The 19807-nt window shown below is 45.7% G+C and overlaps 1 protein-coding gene across 1 annotated transcript in view; it reads right to left on the bottom strand.

The window, feature by feature from the left end:
* LOC149318685 (1-phosphatidylinositol 4,5-bisphosphate phosphodiesterase epsilon-1-like) overlaps positions 1-19807 on the bottom strand; it is a 206843-nt gene that overhangs the window by 3905 nt on the left and 183131 nt on the right. Inside the window, exons 28-32 of the mRNA XM_089510269.1 lie at positions 17546-17664; positions 11158-11286; positions 9750-9959; positions 2422-2583; positions 1055-1273 (exon numbers count right to left, since the gene is read on the bottom strand). Of these exons, the coding sequence (XP_089366395.1) occupies positions 1055-1273; positions 2422-2583; positions 9750-9959; positions 11158-11286; positions 17546-17664 (839 nt within the window). The remainder of the gene's footprint in view (positions 1-1054; positions 1274-2421; positions 2584-9749; positions 9960-11157; positions 11287-17545; positions 17665-19807) is intronic.

The raw sequence follows: 19807 nt of genomic DNA, 5'->3' as shown, positions 1-19807 counted from the left end.
TTGTGGATTTTAGAATACAGTGGGCCTGCTTTATACGCAGGCACGCTTTACGTGATCTTGAGCGTACGTGCTGAATCCGCAGGGAGCGTGCAGGGTGGAAGGGGTGGCATGTCCCATTTAATTGAAAGGGCGTGCGCACCTGTAGCGCCCCGCGCACCGCCGTGCACGAGCCCCATTGTTTCCAATGGGGCTTGAGTATAGGCGGAATTCGCCTTATGCGGGGGGGGGGGGGGTCCGGAACGGATCCCCCGCATAAGGTGAGGGCGACTGTATTTTGGTTTTTGGAATTACGGATAAGGGAGACTCAAACATGTATAGTGTTGTGAAAACTGGATAGTGAATAAAGCAGAAAGGAAGAGAATCAACTTATTTAAAATGTGGTGCTAGGAGAGAACTCTACAGATGCCGTAGATAAACAGAAAGCTAAATAAATGGGTCTTAAAGCAAATCAAGCCTGAACTCTCACTAAAAACAAGGATGACTATTGTGAAACTGCTGTACTTTGGACTTCTCACGGGACCATGGGATCCATTAGAAAAGACAATAATGCTTAGTAAAGTGGAAGGCAATAGGAAAAGAAGGCTGCATTACAGGTGGATTGACTCAATTAAAGAAACTACAGCCCAGAGTTTACAAAACATGGGCAGGGCAGTTGATAACAAGGTGACTTGGAAATATTCTCATTTATAGGGTCATCACAAGTCAAAACCAACTTGATGGTAATTACCAGTAGTCCTACAGAGGCATTTCACCAGTGTGATTTGAGGCTGTGCCAGTCGTTCTAATTTGTTCCAGCTTACTAGAACTTGGTGGGCACATGTCCAGCCTTCATCCCACTCCCATGACCAGCACAGCCATGGAAAAGCTCCCAGATGAAAACTGGATCCACTTGTGCCTGCACAGGCTTGATCACATCTACTCTCCCTCTCTGGCAGCCAAAAATCTACGATACATACAGCAAATGCATCCTCCTCTGATGGCTCTCAATCATGGTATATACTGTTACAGAACTAAAATGGTAAAGCTTATCTAAATTCTTCAGGAATTTTCTTACCTGAACCTGTTCTTTAAGTTTAAGGATAAATTTCCCAGCTCCCTTCCACCTGTTCTGAGCCTGAAACACACACTCTTGATCGGAAAGAATCCTCTGGGATGTTTTGGGTGTTGAGGACTTTTTGCTTGCTGGATCTTTTGTCACTTCTTCCAAGAGGACATAATCATTTGGGTTGGGATTGTTCAGAATACTGTAGGAGTATTTGGCCTTGCATAAAGTCTATTTAAGAGAATAAAATTGAGACAAAACCAAAAGCTACTTAGCTTCCATTTATATGTCAGGCAAATCTCATCTAGTACAAGCTGAAAAATATGTAGAATAAATGACTGAATTATTAATGTGACAGTTCTCCACAACAACCACTATATAATCCTAAACATATTACAGTACAAGGTTGATTCTGTGGGTAGAAATGTAAGAGGACCTGACATTACTTGGAAAAGATTCTTGGCCAGTGGCTATGGGATTGAGTGAGTACACAGCTTAATGACCAGCAAGACACAGAAACAGACCATTTACATGGTTGGCTTTATCCTTTTTGAGCTTCAGGCAGGTGGTCAAACTCTGTATTGCTCCATATAGCTTTTGATTTTAAAAAATCTTTTAAATCTATTTTTGAAGTTATATATACTGGCCAAAATTCTGAAACACGAGACACAGTTACAAAAGTAGCTATGATGGTCTCCTGTTTGCCTGGCCCAAACCCACCTTTCTTCAGTGGTGGTTGGTCAAACGCAGCCATTTCCTGGCTGATGGAGAACAGGAAGCAGCAAACATGTGCCCAACTCTTCTAAAGCTGGACACATAATAATAGGCATCTGCAGGAACCTCCAGAGGTCCTATGGAAGTACCTGGAGATGGGCACTTGTCTGTTGGCCTCTCTCCACCAACCAGGAAATGGCTCGATTTGGGAATGTTCTGAGAAAATAGCTGTGTGTGTGTGTGTGTGTGTGTGTGTGTGTGTGCGTGAGCGTGCATGTGCGTAAGGGGGTGAATTTTAGCCATTGTATGGTTGATAGTGAATTCCAACTTCTGCAATGACCAACAAAGGGGACTGTGATGTCCTATGTCTGACGTACACCACTGTAATTCATCAAGTGGATGCTAGCCATTATATTAAAAAAGGTAGTGATGTTAATCTGTTTTAGCATAAAAAGACATAAAGAAATCCAGTTAACTAATTTCCCCAGTTAGTGTCAAAGGTGTCTTTTATGTCTTTTAATACCTAATATTGTAAATTGCTGTGGTGGTTGGAAAATCTATTCCTATAACAAGAACAACGACATCAATCTTCTATGGACTCTTCCATCTTACCAGAAGTCAGTGTGGTGCTTGGGACATGGCAGTCCTGAAGCTGTGCACCCTACCTGCTGGATGACATCCTGGGCTGTGCTGAAGCGAGGAGCTTTGATGACCGTTCGTGGCTGTTCTGGAGAAACATCATGAACTTGCACAAAGAAGCTGTCATCATCAGAGCTAGCAACTGCATCATCCTTCTCTTCCTGAAAGAGATTCCTCCTGTTCAAGCTCTAGAAAAATATGAAGGGGGGGGGAAGGGTTTTGAAAAGAATGTTTTATAAGGGAAGCTGTTACATTATTTAATAGGATGCAGAAGTGTGTGCGTTGTGTGCTTCAAATCAGTTCTGACTTATGGTGACCCTAAGGTGAACCTATCTTGGGGTTTTCTTGGCAAGATTTGTTCAGAGGAGGTTTGCCACGGCCTTTCTCTTAGGCTGAGAGTATGTGGCTTGTCCAAGTCAACCAGCAGGTTTCATGGCTGAACCTCTCTTAAATATCTTCCCCTCTTGCAGATCCTAATGGTGTAAAATGTATTGCTTCTGAATATAATATGACATGAAAAAATAATAAGAAGCCACAGATGGGGGCCAGGCCAGATCAGTTTCCCCCCTATTTGCACAGTGCTAAAAACAAAGGAAGGATGGACTTCTTCCTTTCTTCCCTATGCCTCCATAGATGGCAGATGCCTTCCCCTAAAATTCACAGTTCAAATGACAAAAGTTCAATGTATATGCTTTTCTGGGTAGAGGGGGTGGTTTATGTGTGGCTAACCATTCTCTTATGACTCAATGTTTCATTTTCAACTGACCAGAATGCCTTTCAACACACATCCAGGAGGCTAATAGAAAGCATCCACATATGAGGGTGGTGGTGGCATGTCACACACTGGTTTCACAGAAATGCTTAAGCAGGGTCTGAAGTGTAAAATGCAGCTGACGTTAGCTTCTATTCTCAACAGACAAAACAACAGCTTCTGTTTTATGTCAATCTTCCTGATCAGCTAGTTGAAAAATAAAGTAAAAAGATGATGGAAGCAATATACTGAAAAAACTATAAAAGGGTGACAGAATCAGTCAAAGAAGAATCTTTTGTCAATGAACCCACAGTTTTAGAAAGGGAAGTCTCTCAAAGCGCTTGGGAGAAATAAATCATCAGGAACAAATGGCATATCAATAGAGCTGTTTCAAGCTACAGATACAGGACCCATTAAAACTGTAACTAAAATATGCCAACTACTACGGAAAACAAAACAATGGCCCACAGACTGGTAATTTTCAATATACATTCCATTCCCCCCAAGAAAAGGGGCATTGGAGGTTGCAGGAATTACTGGGCCATTGTATTAATCTCCCATGCAAATAAAGTGATGCTCAAAACTTTACAACAAACACTTTTACCATATATGAAGTGAGAAATGCTAGATGTGCAAACTGGATCCAGAAAACAAAGGTGTGAGGAATCACATTGCGAACATATGTTGAATAATGGACTGCAGTAAAGAATTTCAGAGGAGAATCAGTCTATGCTTTATAGATTATAGCAAAGCCTTTGATTGATTTCGTTGTTACAGGAGCCCTGGTGGCGCAGTGGTTAAATGCCTGTACTGCAGCCACTCACTCAAAAACCATAAGGTTGCGAGTTCAAGACCAGCAAAAGGGCTCAAGCTTGACTCAGGCTTGCATACTTCTGAGGAGGTCGCTAAAATGAGTACCCAGATTGTTGGGGCAAATTAGCTTACAGTTATAAACCACTTAGACACTGCTTAGGCGGTATGAAGCGGTAAATAAATGAAGCTTGTTTGTTTGTTTGCTTGTTTGTGTAGATCATGAAAAATTAAAGATAACTCTAAAGGAAAAGGGTGTGCTACAGCACTTTGATTGTCCTGATGTATAACTTATACTCTGAACAAAAGGCCACTGTCAGGACACAGTAAAGAGAAACAAAATAATTTCCTACTGGCAAAGGGGTCAGGGCAAGGCTGTATTTTATCACCCAATCTGTTTAATTTATGTCCAGAACATATTATATGGAAAGCTGGACTAGACTTGGAGGAAGGAGCCATGAAAATTGGAGGAATGAACATCCACAATTTACGATATGCAGATAACACTATACTACTAGGAAAAAATAGCAAAGAGTTAGAATGATTACTGAAGACAAGGACGAAAGTATAAACCCCAATTTGCAGTTGAACATTACAAAAACAAAAATAATGACTACAAATGAATTTCAGCAGGGACCAATGTAAGCTACTATATCCAGAAAGAAAAATGAAATGCACAAATATAGGGTGAATGACACCTGGCTAAAGAAGCACATGTGAAAAGGAACTAGGGCAGGTTACAAACCGCCAAAAAATACGTATTGAATACGTATTAGGGTTAGGAAGGGGCGGTGCTTCCGCACCCCCCTAACCCTAATACGTAGTCAATACGTACAATATGGCGGCGCCCCTTCCACATGGGGGCCGTCATATTGATGTAGCGGACGCTGTGCGTCTGCACATCGCACGGCACTTATGATGTCGTGAGTGCGCCATTGGTGCCTCGCGGCGTCAGCTCCATTTTGGAGCATCTTTTTTGCTCCGCGAGGGAGTTGCGCGGTTTGGCTGCTGCGGCTCCCTCGCGGAGCAAACAGCAGCGCCGGGAGACCGCCGCAAAGCGGCGGTTTGTAACCCACCTAAGAGTCGTAGTAAAATACAGACTAAACATGAGTCAGTAGTGTGAAGCAGTGGCTAAAAAAGCCAATGCAATTCTAAGCTGCATCAATACGTGCACAGTGTTTAGGTCAAGGAAAGTAGTAGTGCTTTCTGCTTTCATCCGTCCTTATGTTAAATACTGTCCAGTTCTGCACACCACAGTTGAAGAATGATGTTGACAAGCTGGAAGATGATCAAAGGTCTTCAAACCAAGCCTTATGAAGAACAATTTAGGGAGATGGATATGTTTAGCTTGGAAAAGAGAAGACTAAGAGGTGGCCTGATAGCCATCTTTAAATATCTCATGGGATGTCAAACACAAGACGGAGTGAATTGTTTTCTGCAGCTCCAGAGACTAGAACATGATCCAATGGATTCAAATGACAAGAAAATGTATCCCACCTAAACACTAGGAAGAACTTCTTTACTGTGACAACTATTTGTCAATGGAACAGACTGCTTCAGAGAGTGGTGGACTCTCCTTCTTTGGATGTCTTTAAACAGAGGTTGGATGGGCATTCTTCCAAAGTGCTGTAGTTGTGTATTCCTACATGGAAATGGATTGGAGTGGATGGCTCTTGCAGCCCCTTTCAACATAGAATAATACAGGGGTAGGCAACCTTTTTGAGCCGGGGGCCGGGTTGGTGTCCCTCAGGCGACTGGGGGGCCGAAGCCGGGGGTGGAGCTTCAACCCTCCGGGGCAGGGCCACGTGCGGGGGGTGGAGCTTCCACCCTCCAGGGCGGGGCCGTGTGCCGGGGGTGGAGCTTCCACCCTCCGGGGCGGGGCAGCGTACCGGGGGCGGAGCTTCCACCCTCCAGGGGCCAGGCCTCCCCACCTTTGCTGGCCCCTGACGGGGCCCCAGGCCCCGTCAGAGACCGGCAAAAAAGCTGGTGGGGGCCACCAGCGCTGGAGGGCCCCCTGGAGGGCCCCAGCGACAGCACCGGGCCTCCCAGAGGCCCCCTGCCATCCCTCGGAGCCCTCCTGGAGGGCCCCAGGGATGGCAAAGGGCCCCCCAGAGGCGACCTGCCGCCCTCGGAGCCCTACTGGAGGGCCCCAGGGATGGCAAAGGGCCCCCCAGAGGCCCCCTGCCGCCCTCGGAGCCCTCCTGGAGGGCCCCAGGGACGGCAGCAGGCCCCCCAGAGGCCCCCTGCCGCCCTCGGAGCCCTCCTGGAGGGCCACAAGGACGGCAAAGGGTCCCCCAGAGGCCCCCTGCCGCCCTCGGAGCCCTCCTGGAGGGCCCCAGGGACAGCAAAGGGTCTCCCAGAGGCCCCCCGCCGCCCTCGGAGCCCTCCTGGAGGGCCCCAGGGACGGCAGCGGGCCCCCCAGAGGCCCCCTGCCACCCTCGGAGCCCTCCTGGAGGGCCCCAGGGACGGCAGCGGGCCCCCCAGAGGCCCCCTGCCGCCCTCGGAGCCCTCCTGGAGGGCCCCAGCGACAGCAAAGGGTCTCCCAGAGGCCCCCTGCCGCCCTTGGAGCCCTCCTGGAGGGCCCCAGCGACAGCACCGGGCCTCCCAGAGGCCCCCTGCCGCCCTCGGAGCCCTCCTGGAGGGCCCCAAGGACGGCAAAGGGTCCCCCAGAGGCCCCCTGCCGCCCTCGGAGCCCTCCTGGAGGGCCCCAGGGACAGCAAAGGGTCTCCCAGAGGCCCCCGCCGCCCTCGGAGCCCTCCTGGAGGGCCCCAGGGACGGCAGCGGGCCCCCCAGAGGCCCACTGCCGCCCTCGGAGCCCTCCTGGAGGGCCCCAGGGACGGCAGCGGGCCTCCCAGAGGCCCACTGCCGCCCTCGGAGCCCTCCTGGAGGGCCCCAGGGACGGCAGCGGGCCTCCCAGAGGCCCACTGCCGCCTTCGGAGCCCTGCTGGAGGGCCCCAGGGACGGCAGCGGGCCTCTCAAAGGCCCGCCGCCGCTGCCCATCGCGGCTTTTCGCCGCTCTGGGCGCCGCCATTTTGGGCGGCAAAATGGCGGCGCCCATAGCCCCAGAGGCCGCTCTGGGCGCCGCCATTTTTTCAGCTAAAATGGCCGCGAAGTCTCGCGCGACCTCGAGGGAGGTCGCGCGAGACTTCGCCGCCATTTTGCCGCCCAAAATGGCGGCGCCCAGAGCGGCGAAACGCCGCGACGGGGGCGGCAAGGGGAGGCAGGGGCCGGCCGCCAAGCCTCCGCGGGCCGCATCCGGCCCGCGGGCCGGAGGTTGCCGACCCCTGGAATAATAGATTCTATCATCTTTGACTTACATAACTTTAACATGGATGATGAAGACATCAAAATATTCCAAGCGCCCATCTGTGTCGGGCCATAGTTTGTCTGGTATTTTCATTCCTTTTGGGTAATTTTCAACTTGTCAAAAATGAACCTGGCCATTATTCCACTCTTCACACATTTAAGACTAGATTTTGCATGCTCTATTCCTATATATCTAAACTAAGGGGCTGAACAGACAGCCCGTTCAAGGATGGCTCTATACCACCCCTGGAAGCACTGGGCTGGGGACAAGGCAGCTGCACGCCATGCCCCCAACCCAGTGCAAATAGAAGCTGTGAAACACAGCTTCTATTTGTGCCCTAGAACAGGTGCCATAAGCGCCACCAAGACTTTCTCTACTGTGGCTCAATCATAAACCAAAATGGAGAATCAGAAAAAGCCTACAGCTTAGAAGGGCAGCTATGAAGCAATTAGATAAGATCAAAAAGTAGACCCTTATATCCTTTGAATACCAAAGTCAGGATTGTCCATGGCACTGCACTTCCATTTTCAATATGAGTTCCCATTGTCAGAGAAATGGCTGCTGCGCGAAAGCTTTGATGATGGGAGAGGAGCGGGGTCACAGGAAACAAGTGTGACTGGCAATCACACCATCACAGTTTTTGGACAACTTAGCCACGTTTTAGCGATGGTAAGCCTCCATGTGATACTCTCCTATATATAATTGTGAAAGTTGGATAATGGAGAAAGCTGACAGAAAGAATCAACTTGTCTGAAATGTGGTCCTGGAGAAAGGTTTTATGGATACCACTGATTGTCAAAATGACCAGTAAATGGGTCTCAGAGCAAATTAAACCCGAACACTCTCTAGAAGCCAACATGACCAAACTGAGATTATTGTACTATGACCATATTATAAGATGGCATGATTCATTGGAATTATTATTAACATATATTTACAGAGTGCTACAAAGTTTGCACAGTGCTTTACAAAGTAAGATTGTAAAGCTTGATAAAGTGGAAGGCAGTAGGAAAAGAAGAAAAACACATTACAGGTTGATAGAGTCAATTAAGGAAGCCACAGCCCTGAGTTTGTAGGATGTCTTAGAGGTCTTCCATTCATGAACTCACCATAAATTAAAGCTGACAAGATGGCAGTTAATAACAACAACACAGTCAAAGTTCAACCTTCTAAGCCCCATTTGACTTCAGCTGGAAAGAAGTGCATGCACTTTACTGTTTTAATCAATGGGACTTAGACAACAGCCCGTTTCAGACATTCATAACAAACACAGGCTTGTTATGAAGCAACCCAACCCAGAGCTATATTCTGATTTCCTGGTGAATGTCTTCCATGATAAAAAAAAGTTTGCAAAGATGCATTTGTCACATCTGGCTTACATTTGTAAGATACCCACATAACTGTTAGAAAGGTGATAAAGTCCCTTGATGAGCTTAATATATGTGTTTTCCAGATGTGACCATCAGCCATGAATAAGTCATCTGACAAGAGTTAATAAAAAAAAAACAACACAGCTAACTCAGTGGTCACATCCCGCAGAAGGTTCTGCAGAAATTGGTGGGCTTAAGTATGCTTGCTTAATTCTGTGTTGGCTCTTGGTCCGTATACATATGAACACAGGACACAATTCTAATTATAAGGGCATTCAGTAAGGAGCAGAGCAGAACTGCTTGTTATAATTTATTATGGGCATTAATAGACATTCTCAGAAGAAAAAAAAAACCTGAATGAAAGATCACCGTTATACCTCTGTCCCCCCAGCCAATGTTTGGTTGCAGGGGTGTGCCCCACTACCTTCTTGTAGCCTTTCAATGTTGGTGGAGGGACAGGCCATTCTTTCTTCCTTTGGTGCGCAAGGGTAGCTGGACTACCCTTGGGTGCACTTTCCCAGCTGAAAGCGATTGAGGATGGAGCTGTGCTGAGGACCCTCCTGCAGCTGCTGCTGTTAGGCACTCAAACAAAAAGCTGGAGAGAAAGAACAGTTTCTACCTCCTCCCCAAGAAAATTCTGGAAGGGCTAGGTAGTATGTCTATACAGTTATAGCAGTCTGACACTGCTTTAGATGTCTTGTCTTTATCCTATGCAGTCCTGGAATCTATAGTTAGAAAGCTCTAGTCCACTCTCCTGAACAATAGCATAGTATTTTTCTAGCAGCCAATTCCATGCATTTTCCTAAGCTACAAATTCCAGGATTCCCTAGGATGGAGCCATGACAGTTAATGTAGTACCAAGCTGAAACAATGTGCAATGCTGACACAAGCTTAGTCTCCAGTGGCATGCTAACTGGATCTCAGCCATAAAGACATATTTTAAACAGTGCACAAAAATCTACCTTAGTAATACTGCTGGGCAGCACTGCATTACTTCCTTTCTTAAAGCTAAAGTTAAAACAAATAAGTTACACTAAGCCAAACAATTAACATGCTTGTTTTGTCACTCTCCTGATACTATCAGCAAGCAATATATGTCAAGGCAAACAGACTCACTTCCTCACGCGTTTTAAAGAGGATTCTTCCAACATAACCTTCTTCTGGGAACCAGCTGTTCAAGAGCTGGACAAGCTCCTCCTCAGGACTGAGCACTCTCTGGAATGGCGGCTTCCTGTACTCATTCCTTTCTTTAGATATAAAGCATTTCTCCTCCATCAAAAAATAATCTGTGGGATACTTTCCAATACCTTTTGTGGTGGCCAAAATCTAAAGCAGAACCAAGATATAATTAGAATGGCAGAACGTTGCATGCTTAGTAACCTGATTGCGTTGACAACAAAAATCCTTTATTATTGATTCATCTGGCATATAGTAAAACATGTTTTTGCTGTTGTAACTATCCATTCAGGATAAATTGCCTGGGGCTATGTACTCTATGAGCAGTGGACTATTTCAGAGGCAAATGCTATTTAATCTTATTGCTGTCGGATTTGGCTTGCCAGACCATTTATTCATAATCCCAAGACAGTAGAACATTTTCCCACTGCTGGAACAACAGCCTCTGTTGAGATAATCAGTTGGAGATTTTTCCACTTATGAACTTAGCCCTTTTAGCTTTTATTCTGCATTTCAGCAATGTTTGAGAAAAAGAAATTATGTACAAAAGCCAGGCTCTTGTGACAAGGGCAACCAGCCTGGCCCATCATTCAGAAGGCCTCCTTCGTGACAGAAATAATAATTCTAATAAGAATATACTGTCCAACTGAATCTTTAAAACAACAACAACAGAAGATTCTTTATGGGAGGCCTAGCAAAATTCACTTTCAATCTATACTAAAGGATCGGCATTAATCCATTCTTGAAAGATTTGACCTGCATTATAAAGGTTTTGGCTATAAGCCAGCTTTGACCTTTAACTCTGCAATGCAATTTAACTGTGAGGATTAACTGTCATACAGTGTGCCACAGACACAGTGTAAGATGGGACCTAGGCATTTCACATCAGCCCTTGTATTAGGAAACTGGGTATGCCACAGACAAGTGTGCTGAGGGGGCAGGAACAGGTCAAGGTAGGAGTGGGTCCACATAAGCAATATTCATAAAAATTCTATTTCGGGAGCTCTCCTCCTTTGACTAACAATTTCACTGGGGACTTTGGATTTGCTGATGCAACAAATGGGTTGAAAAAGAGCAGAAGAGCACACAAACACACACATGCAGCAGAACAGATACATATTTTGCAAGAACTGGAGAAGTTATTTTTTTTCAGACTACAACTTCCACAATCTCCTATTGACCATGCTGATTCGTTGGGAGTTGTAGAGCAAAAGAGTTACTTTTCCAAACTCTGATATTTTTACAGATTCAGGTTGCTGAAAGCCAACAAAAACACTAAGGTATAGATTAGGGACCTGTGGCCACAGTGCATATCCAATGTCTGGATGAATGAAATGTGCAGACTTACTTGATGTAGAAGTTGAGCTGCTGTGGTTCCTTGCCTAATGGTGAAAAGTGTAAAAGGTTCTGGACCTGGAACTCCATGGATGGTAGCTCTGTAGAGTACAGCTGATTTTTTCTCTGGCGTGGTAAACTGCTGTTCAAAAGAAACATGTATCTTCATTATTTTCTTGCTGTTTTATTCTATATTCATATTTAAGAAGCACTAGCAAACTAACTTACTCAGCAAGAACAAAAACAGATAGCACCAGAGGCCACAAACCCTGTCGCTGCTCCTGTGCAATGCCAGGTCTATTAATAACAAGACCCACATCCTCCAGGACCTCCTGGAGGACTCTAAGTGCGACCTGGCTTGCATTACCGAGACCTGGCTGGGGCCTGAAGGGGATGCTGTGTGGGCTCAGGCCCTGCCTGCCGGGTACTCGGTGAAGGACCAGCGCAGGTTAGGTGGGCGGGGGGGGGGGGAGTCGCCTTGGTACATAGGAACACCGTGTCCCTCACCAGGAACCACCTCCGACAGACCACCTATATCGAGTGTATTTACCTGACCCTAAAGGCTAGGGACAGTCTAGGGATTCTGTTAGTGTATCGGCCACCCCGTGCATTAGCAGACTCCCTTAACGAGCTGACACAGCTGGTTGCTGAGCTGATGTTGGAGACGCCCAGGCTTCTTGTCCTGGGTGACTTCAACATCTCCCTCACGGCAAGCTCTGTTCCACCTGGTGCGGCTCGGGAATTCATGGAGACCATGGCGGCCATGGGCCTGTCCCAGCTGATACGGGGTCCCACGCATTGCGCAGGTAATACTCTCGATTTGGTCTTCTGTTCGGAGGCGGAAAATCCGTGGGTGGAAATAGCTGATATTTCCCCCTTGTCATGGACGGATCATTTCCTGGTAGAGGTGATAATCAAGGCTTCTACCCAGATCCCCCCCGGGGGTGGTGGACCGATTAGGATGGTCCACCCTCGAAGGCTGATGGAACCTGAGAGGTTCCAAGAAGCCTTAGAGGGGCTCATGGTTGGTAATGACGGCGACTCTGTTGATGCCCTTACCGGTATCTGGAATACCGGTCTCTCTGGGGCTATACACAGAATCGCTCCCAAGCGCCCTCTCAGGCCCGCTTCCAAACGTAAGCCCTGGTACACGGAAGATCTCCGGGCGAGGAAGCGGGCTCTGCGACGGCTAGAGTACCGTTGGCGGAAACACCTTCGCTTAAGCGACAAGACTCTCCTAGACCGACTGTTAGAGGACTATGGAGAGGCAATACGAGCAACAAAGAATTCATTCTATGGTGCTCGTATTGCGTCCGCGGAGTCGCGTCCAGCAGAGTTGTTCAGGGTGGTTAGGGAGCTAACTCAGCTCCCTCCCGCCCTGAACCAGATCCTTGAACCCTCTAAGGCCTGCTGCGACTTATTTAACGACTTTTTCGCGGATAAAACTTCTCGTATAAGCGAAGGTCTGAACGCCGACATTATGGCAGAACCTAGGGTAGAAGCGTCTAGAGCCTCCGTGGACTATATTATACTGGATCAGTTTGAGTCGGTGAGTACCGAGGATGTGGACAAGATCCTCGGAAGTGTTCGGAAAACAACCTGCTCTCTTGATCCCTGTCCCTCATGGTTAGCGGCCCAGGGGGGACCGGCGGTGACACTTTTGTTACGCCGGATAATTAATACATCTTTCAGGGATGGACGATTTCCATCGGATCTTAAATTGGCCATAGTAAGACCGATCCTAAAAAAGCCCTCCCTTGACCCCCTGGTTCATAATAATTATCGGCCGGTGTCGCTGCTACCATTCTTGGGGAAGGTGATTGAGAGGGCGGTTGCGATCCAGCTTCAGGCGCTCTTGGATGAAACGGATTATCTGGACCCATTTCAAACTGGCTTCCGGGCGGGTCACGGGGTTGAGACGGCCATGGTCGCCTTGGTCGATGATCTCCGTCTGGGCATTGACAGGGGAAGCGTGTCCCTGTTGGTGCTCTTGGACATCTCAGCGGCTTTCGATACCATAGACCATGGTATCCTTCTGGGGCGCCTGGCTGAGGTAGGAATCGGGGGCACTGCGCTCCAGTGGTTCCGCTCCTACCTCTCTGGGAGGTCCCAGATGGTGCAGCTGGGGGACGTGTGCTCCAGTAAGCGGGCCCTTAAAACTGGGGTCCCTCAAGGAGCCATTTTGTCCCCCATGCTATTTAACATTTACATGAAACCGCTGGGAGAGATCATCCGGAGATATGGGGCGCGGGGTTATCAGTACGCTGATGACACCCAAATCATTTTCTCTATGTCTCCGACTGATGCAGTGACCGGGGATGGCGTCTCTCCTCTCGTGGCCTGTCTGGAGTCAGTAATGGGCTGGATGAGGGAAAACCGACTCAAGCTTAATCCAGAAAAAACGGAGGTACTAGCGATAGGTTCCCCTGGACCAGGAATGACGGTGGTTCCACCTGTCCTGAATGGGGTCACGCTCCCCGTGAAGGACTCCGTGCGCAGTCTGGGGGTGCTTCTTGACTCTTCCCTTCACCTGACTGCTCAGGTGAATGCGACGGTCAAGAGTACCTGTTATCAGCTTCGGCTGATTCGCCAGCTGCGCCCATACCTGGCTCAGAGGGACCTTGAAACTGTTGTACATGCTCTGGTAACTTCGAGACTGGACTTCTGTAATGTACTCTACATGGGGCAACCCTTATACCAAACTCGGAAGCTGCAACTGGTGCAGAATATGGCAGCGCGGCTGGTCACTGGTGCTCCCAGGACCAGCCATATAACACCCGTGCTTAAAGATCTCCATTGGCTGCCCATTCGCTTCCGAGCGCAATATAAGGCGTTGGTTATCACCTATAAAGCCCTAAATGGCTTGGGCCCAGGATTCCTGAAGGACCGCCTCTCCCCGTACATTCCGCCTCGCACCCTCAGAACATCTGGGCAGCAACTCCTGAAGGTGCCTGGGGCTAGGTTGGCTGCTACTGCCAGAAGATCCTTTTCCACAGCTGCCCCAGCCCTCTGGAATACGTTGCCCACGGAGCTCCGCTCATCTACCACCCTGGCCCAATTTAGGAAGGGCCTAAAAACCTTCCTATTTAATCAGGCATTCCCCGACTAAACATCCTGTGGGCCTCCCTCCTCTCTCGTGGCCGTGAGGTTGGGCTAAGGGGTTTTTATTGTTTTTAAGGATTGTTACTGTTGTTGTATGCTTTTAATCTTGTATTTTGTTTGCGCTTCGGTGCATTTTGTTAGCCGCCCTGATCACCCGGAAGGGCGGGGTACAAATAAAAATTTTATTTATTTATTTAATATCACAGAAGTAATGAATCTGCTCTGAGTTTTATTTCAGGCTTTAAAGGAGCTATCCAAGGCGTTGAACCCTACCCAGTCGATAGCATGCCCCTTTACCTGCAGGTGGCTGGATGTGCCCTTGCTCATCACCCAGCTCTCCAGTACCTTGCAAATTCTTTTGATGGAAGGGCTGCCTGCATGGCTTGAAAGGTAGGTGTTTGGGGGAGATGTAGCTACAATGCATATGGTTACTAATACATTGTAATATTTTAATGTGTAATTATTTTAACTTTTTAAATTGTTTACTTGTTTAAACTTTATTTTTATATATTTTAATGTTTTTTTTTTACTTTTTTTACATTGTACTATTTTAAATTTGCTGTTAGCCACTTTGAGGAATATAATAATAGTTGTTGTTGTTGTATGTCTCCCAATGCAGGTTTTCAACCAACATTGTCAAATAACTTCCATATTATATGTCTCTTAAAGATACATGCCAGGCTCAGGAAGCCAAAATGATAAGTCAGGAAAGCCTCCGGGGTAAGTTTTTATGTCAGGCGTTTGAAAACAAGGGCTAGTCTTTGAATAGTGGATGAAAGAAAGGCTGAGACACTCAACAGCTACTTTGATTCAGCCTTTGGAAATAAAATAAGCAATGACTCAGGAGCACTAATAAAAATAAATACGGATGAAGAAAAGACAGAAGGCCTAAATAAACTGAATTAGTTGAAATTACTTTTTCAAACTGATAACTCATGGGGAACTGGCAGAACTCCAGGAGACTGGAAAAACACAAATTCAATTGTCTGTTTAACAGCATGTAAGGGCGAGAAGAAAATATGACTCTTTAGGATGTATAGTGTAGGGACAGATACATCTGGCTGTTTCAATTTCCATTTTTTCCAGTCTTAAATTTGGTTTGGCTCAACCCAGAGATTTGTTTAAAGTTTAATTTTTTTAAAAAAAAATTCATACACGCCTTTGGTTAAAATACACATTTTTGCAGCCATTTTCCTAATATAACACAGTTTTGAGTCTTATTTTTACTAATACAAACATTTCTTGGTGTATAAATGCATTTTTGTACACTTTTTTTAATTTGAAAACTAAGTGTGAAGTGAGAAGAAGTCTTTAAGAAGCAAAGATATAATCTGGACAAAGTTTAGTGGTTCAAAATTATATTGATTTCACTCTTAGAATTGATGCTTAACAAGCTGGTGGAAATAAGCTGAATATGAAAATGTAACACTTTAGTGGAAGTATATATCGCTTCCTTTTACCAAAGGAACATTAAAAAACTAGAGAACAGATTTCATATATTGAAATTTCAGCAAGAATACTGACTTATTTGCAAAGGACATGTATCTAAAAAAAGCTGGTAAAATGTGTGTACATTCATAATGTGGACCCAGAAAAAACTGTATTAGGCTAATTTAGACTTCATTCCAAGGAGAGCTCAGGATCAAATCTACCAAAATTCAGACGTTAGTCCAGGTGTATTTCATTTTAAAAGTAGTTTTTTTAAAAAACAAAATGAAAAGTGGCCAATTAAAACATAGCACATCTTTGCATAGGCACAGTTGTGCAAGGGTAGAAGGGCTGACATATGAATTCAGTGCAGATCAAATAGCAAAAGTTAGAGTTCAAGTCACTAACCTGCTGGAGCCCTAGAGCGGAGAACAGCTAGATGGGCAAAAAGCACAGGTCTCACTGTTTAGGAGTCAAGACAATCCAATGCAGCTGTAGGTTTGGTGTCACCCAGTGCAGTCACTCATGGGGGCGGGACTTCCAGTGTGCGACTCCTGGCACACATCCGACGCATGTGAGAATACAAGTGTGGCCGGAAATACCCTGCATATCACAGGGAGTAGCCATCACACCCGGAGTGCCTCTGTGCTGTGTCTAGGTTGGCCCAAAAAGGCCTGGTCTCACCCCTCCCTTCTGAGGTGTCACCCAATGCTGTCTGCATCCCCCGCACTCCCCTAGTGATGCTACTGCAATGCAGAATGCTAACAAAGAAGATTGACTTGATGTGGAAAAGAGTTCTATGTGCGTGATTTTGGTTATAGAGGGATGGACTATGTCTTTAACTATTAAAGTGGAAATCACTGATCTCTAGAAGTTGTGAAACTGCATCTCCCAGCATTCCTCAGCACTGCTATGCTAGCTAGAATTTTAGCTAAGCAGCATATGGAACACTGCACAATTCCTAGTACTGCTGTATGAGATTTCATGTTTATCTGCTCAAATGTTTGTTCATGTTCTTTGCATTTTGAAAACTGCTCTGGAGGGCAGCTTCCTGGTTGACACAAAAGATGTGTAAATTTAGTTGCTAAGTAAGTCAGAAAAGAAGTCAGTAGGTGGGTCAGGAATGGAGTGAGTCCAACCCTATAGTTCAAAATTATGTATGTTATATGTACAAACCATCATAATCAGTAAAAGATATCCTTCATTAAGATTCAGCACTAAGCTTATACAAGTTGATTGAAATCCTGTATAGCACAGTGGAGTGTAGTAATTCTATGTGAAGAACAATGCAGTGGACCCTTAAGTCACTGTGGAGGAAGGGAGGAATACCAGCCTCTTCAACTACTGAAAAAGGACATGAAGAGGTATAATGTTGTATCATACCTCGGTATGTTACCAACAAGAAGCCGCCAATACTATTATTATTGTTGTTGTTATTTTATTTATTTATTTTTATCCCACTTTTCTCCCATACAGGGGCCCAATGTCTATTACATTATCTATGGCTCCTACACTGCTCACAAGGTTTATTCTGACATTGTGCATATTCATTACTACACAGTCATTAGAAGTCACCAGGTCCTTTATATGGGCATTCTATTCCTGTGAAATATTATCCAACATTAGAATATTTTATTTCCCATAACGTAAGAACCAGAGGTTATCCTCTCTCTTCCTATTAGAAATCTCTATCAGTTAAAGTGAAAAACATCCTTATCATTGGTCATGACAAGGAAGACAAAATTATATTGGCCATCCTTTGAAAGTAATTTTACAAATATGGTACTGGTATTTCTCTGGTTGTAATTTTTTTATTGAGAAGTAAATTGTTGATCAGATGTCTACTAATAAATCTATTTGAATTTAGTTACCAAAGATGCAGGTACAGCAATTCCAGAAGGATTTTCTTCCATTCTTCGGCTGTTAATGAACAAGCTTGAGATTTCAAGTGTTTCATTGTGCAGGCTTCGTAACTGGAGATGTCTGTACCCTGAAATAATAATAGGAGAGGAAACCAGTAAGACTACACTATCAGAGTAACACATTTTGCAAAGAATAGACTGGTGGCTGTTTACTGTGCCATTAACCATTAACCAGAACACCATTAAAGTGTATTTGAGTGATTTTCCCTTCATAACAGTAGCCTGAAGACTTGTTTTAAAACAAAGATGAGTATTCCCTTATTTGAGAAAAGCGAAGTTACTCTGTGCACCGTAATAAATATTGCTTAGTGACAGTAGCTGTACAAAAGATTATGAATGGAATGTCTGCAGTTACTCTGAATCTTTATTTTGCTTGATACAACCAACCAAAGTTAGATGACCTAAGTAGACAATTGGGCCTAAATCCATTTGCTTGTCCCAATTAGAGCAGCCAGAGTGAATCAATTCCTGAATGCTACATCAACATCTATGTAAATATCATTGACTCAATTAGTCTACTCCAATGATTCTCAATCTTTTTGCCCCTGTGACCCGCTTTCCATCTACATACGGACATCCTGCCTCCACCCAATGTAGTATATGAAAAAAAAAAGTTTTTGTAGTGTGCATGTTTTTGTTTAACACCTCTGTCAAACATGCAGGCCTCTTGTGCCATACATGCCCTCTGCTTTAATTTTGAGTTCTCATGCTCTCTGCCTCCTTTCTTCACTTCCCTCTTCCTCTCCCCCTCTCCCCACCTGAGAAATTTTCTCATGTGCCAAGGACAAAACATAGGGAGATGCTGAGCATGAAATGCATTAAAAAAAAGAAAGCTGATTTTTGCTATGTCTGAGCTTGGAGGAAGGCTAATGGGGGAAGATGCTTAGCATCAGAAGAACCAGACAATCCTCAACAGTGCACCCACTCACCCAGCCATAGGCTTTCCCTTCTTTTTCACAATTGCTGTAACTGCAAGCTGACTTCACTTGCTCCATCATAAGCAACTATCATGCCCCATACTTTGAGAACTGGTCAACTCTATTCGAAATTTGCAAATACAATTAGGTCTCAGTTTCACTGGAGAGGTTCTACCAATGTCAAAGTCCAGTGAAAGATGAAAAGTGGCCATTGTTAAGATATTTTCAAACTAAGTGCCCATTAGCTGAGATAGCAATATATATTCATTAAGTTCAGCATGTTCTGAAATATAAACAAACAGGTGTATGCGCTAGAAAAGAAAAAACAGAGAAGACTCTCCATGACAGTACTCTCCCCAAATGGACAATGCATACCTTTTAAGATAATGAGAGTACACACATCACAGAAGAGCACTTAAGGGCTATTACTAATTCCAGGGTATGACCCTGGCATCTCTTTCTAGGATGTATAGAAGATTTTCAAAACAAATGAACAAACAAATCTTTAAACATCACATTAAAAAAAATCAGAAACATTCACAAAAAAATTACATCTGTTGTAATAAAAATGAGACCCTTAAGCAGGGGTAGGCAACCTTTTTGAGCCGGGGGCCGGGTTGCTGTCCCTCAGACAACTGGGGGGCCGAAGCCGGGGGTGGAGCTTCCACCCTCCGGGGGCGGAGCTGTACACGGGGGTGGAGCTTCCACCCTCTGGGGCGGAGCTGCATGCCAGGGCGGAGCTTCCACTATCTGGAGGCAGGGCCACATGTCAGGGGTGGAGTTTCCACCCTCCGGGGGCGGAGCCGCATAATAATAATATTTGCAAGAAGCGACTAGGCAAGGCCACAAAACAGCAAAAAATGCATGCCACTGTCTGAACCCAGAAATGTGCAAGCAAGTCCATGTGGGGGGATCTTGCAAAGACAATACCAAGGGATAACAACAATAATAATAGCAGTATTTGCAAGGATGGAAGCTACTAGGCAAGGCCACAAAACAGCAAAAAATGCATGCCACTGTCTCAAAACACAAAGGCACAGGTAGTATAACCCCCCTCCCCCAATGAACAAACCTCTCACCTGGCTCAGTGGCTGTGGTTCTCTCTCTCTCTTCCCTCTCTTTCTCTCCCTTCCTCCCTCCCTCTCACTCCCACCCTCCCATCCTTTCTCTCTCTCCCTCTCTCCTCATAGAGTTGGAAAAGACCCCAAGGGCCATCCAGTCCAACCCCCTGCCATGCAGGAAATCAGAATCAAAGCATCCCCAAAGGAGCATGGGGGGGGGGGGGGTTGCAAAG

This window comes from Sceloporus occidentalis, unplaced genomic scaffold, assembly GCF_023333645.1.
Source record: "Sceloporus occidentalis isolate IW3139 unplaced genomic scaffold, rSceOcc1.0.p SCAF_2, whole genome shotgun sequence".
In the NCBI taxonomy this organism is placed as follows: Eukaryota; Metazoa; Chordata; class Lepidosauria; order Squamata; family Phrynosomatidae; genus Sceloporus; species Sceloporus occidentalis.
This window is presented reverse-complemented; position numbering and strand designations above follow the sequence as displayed.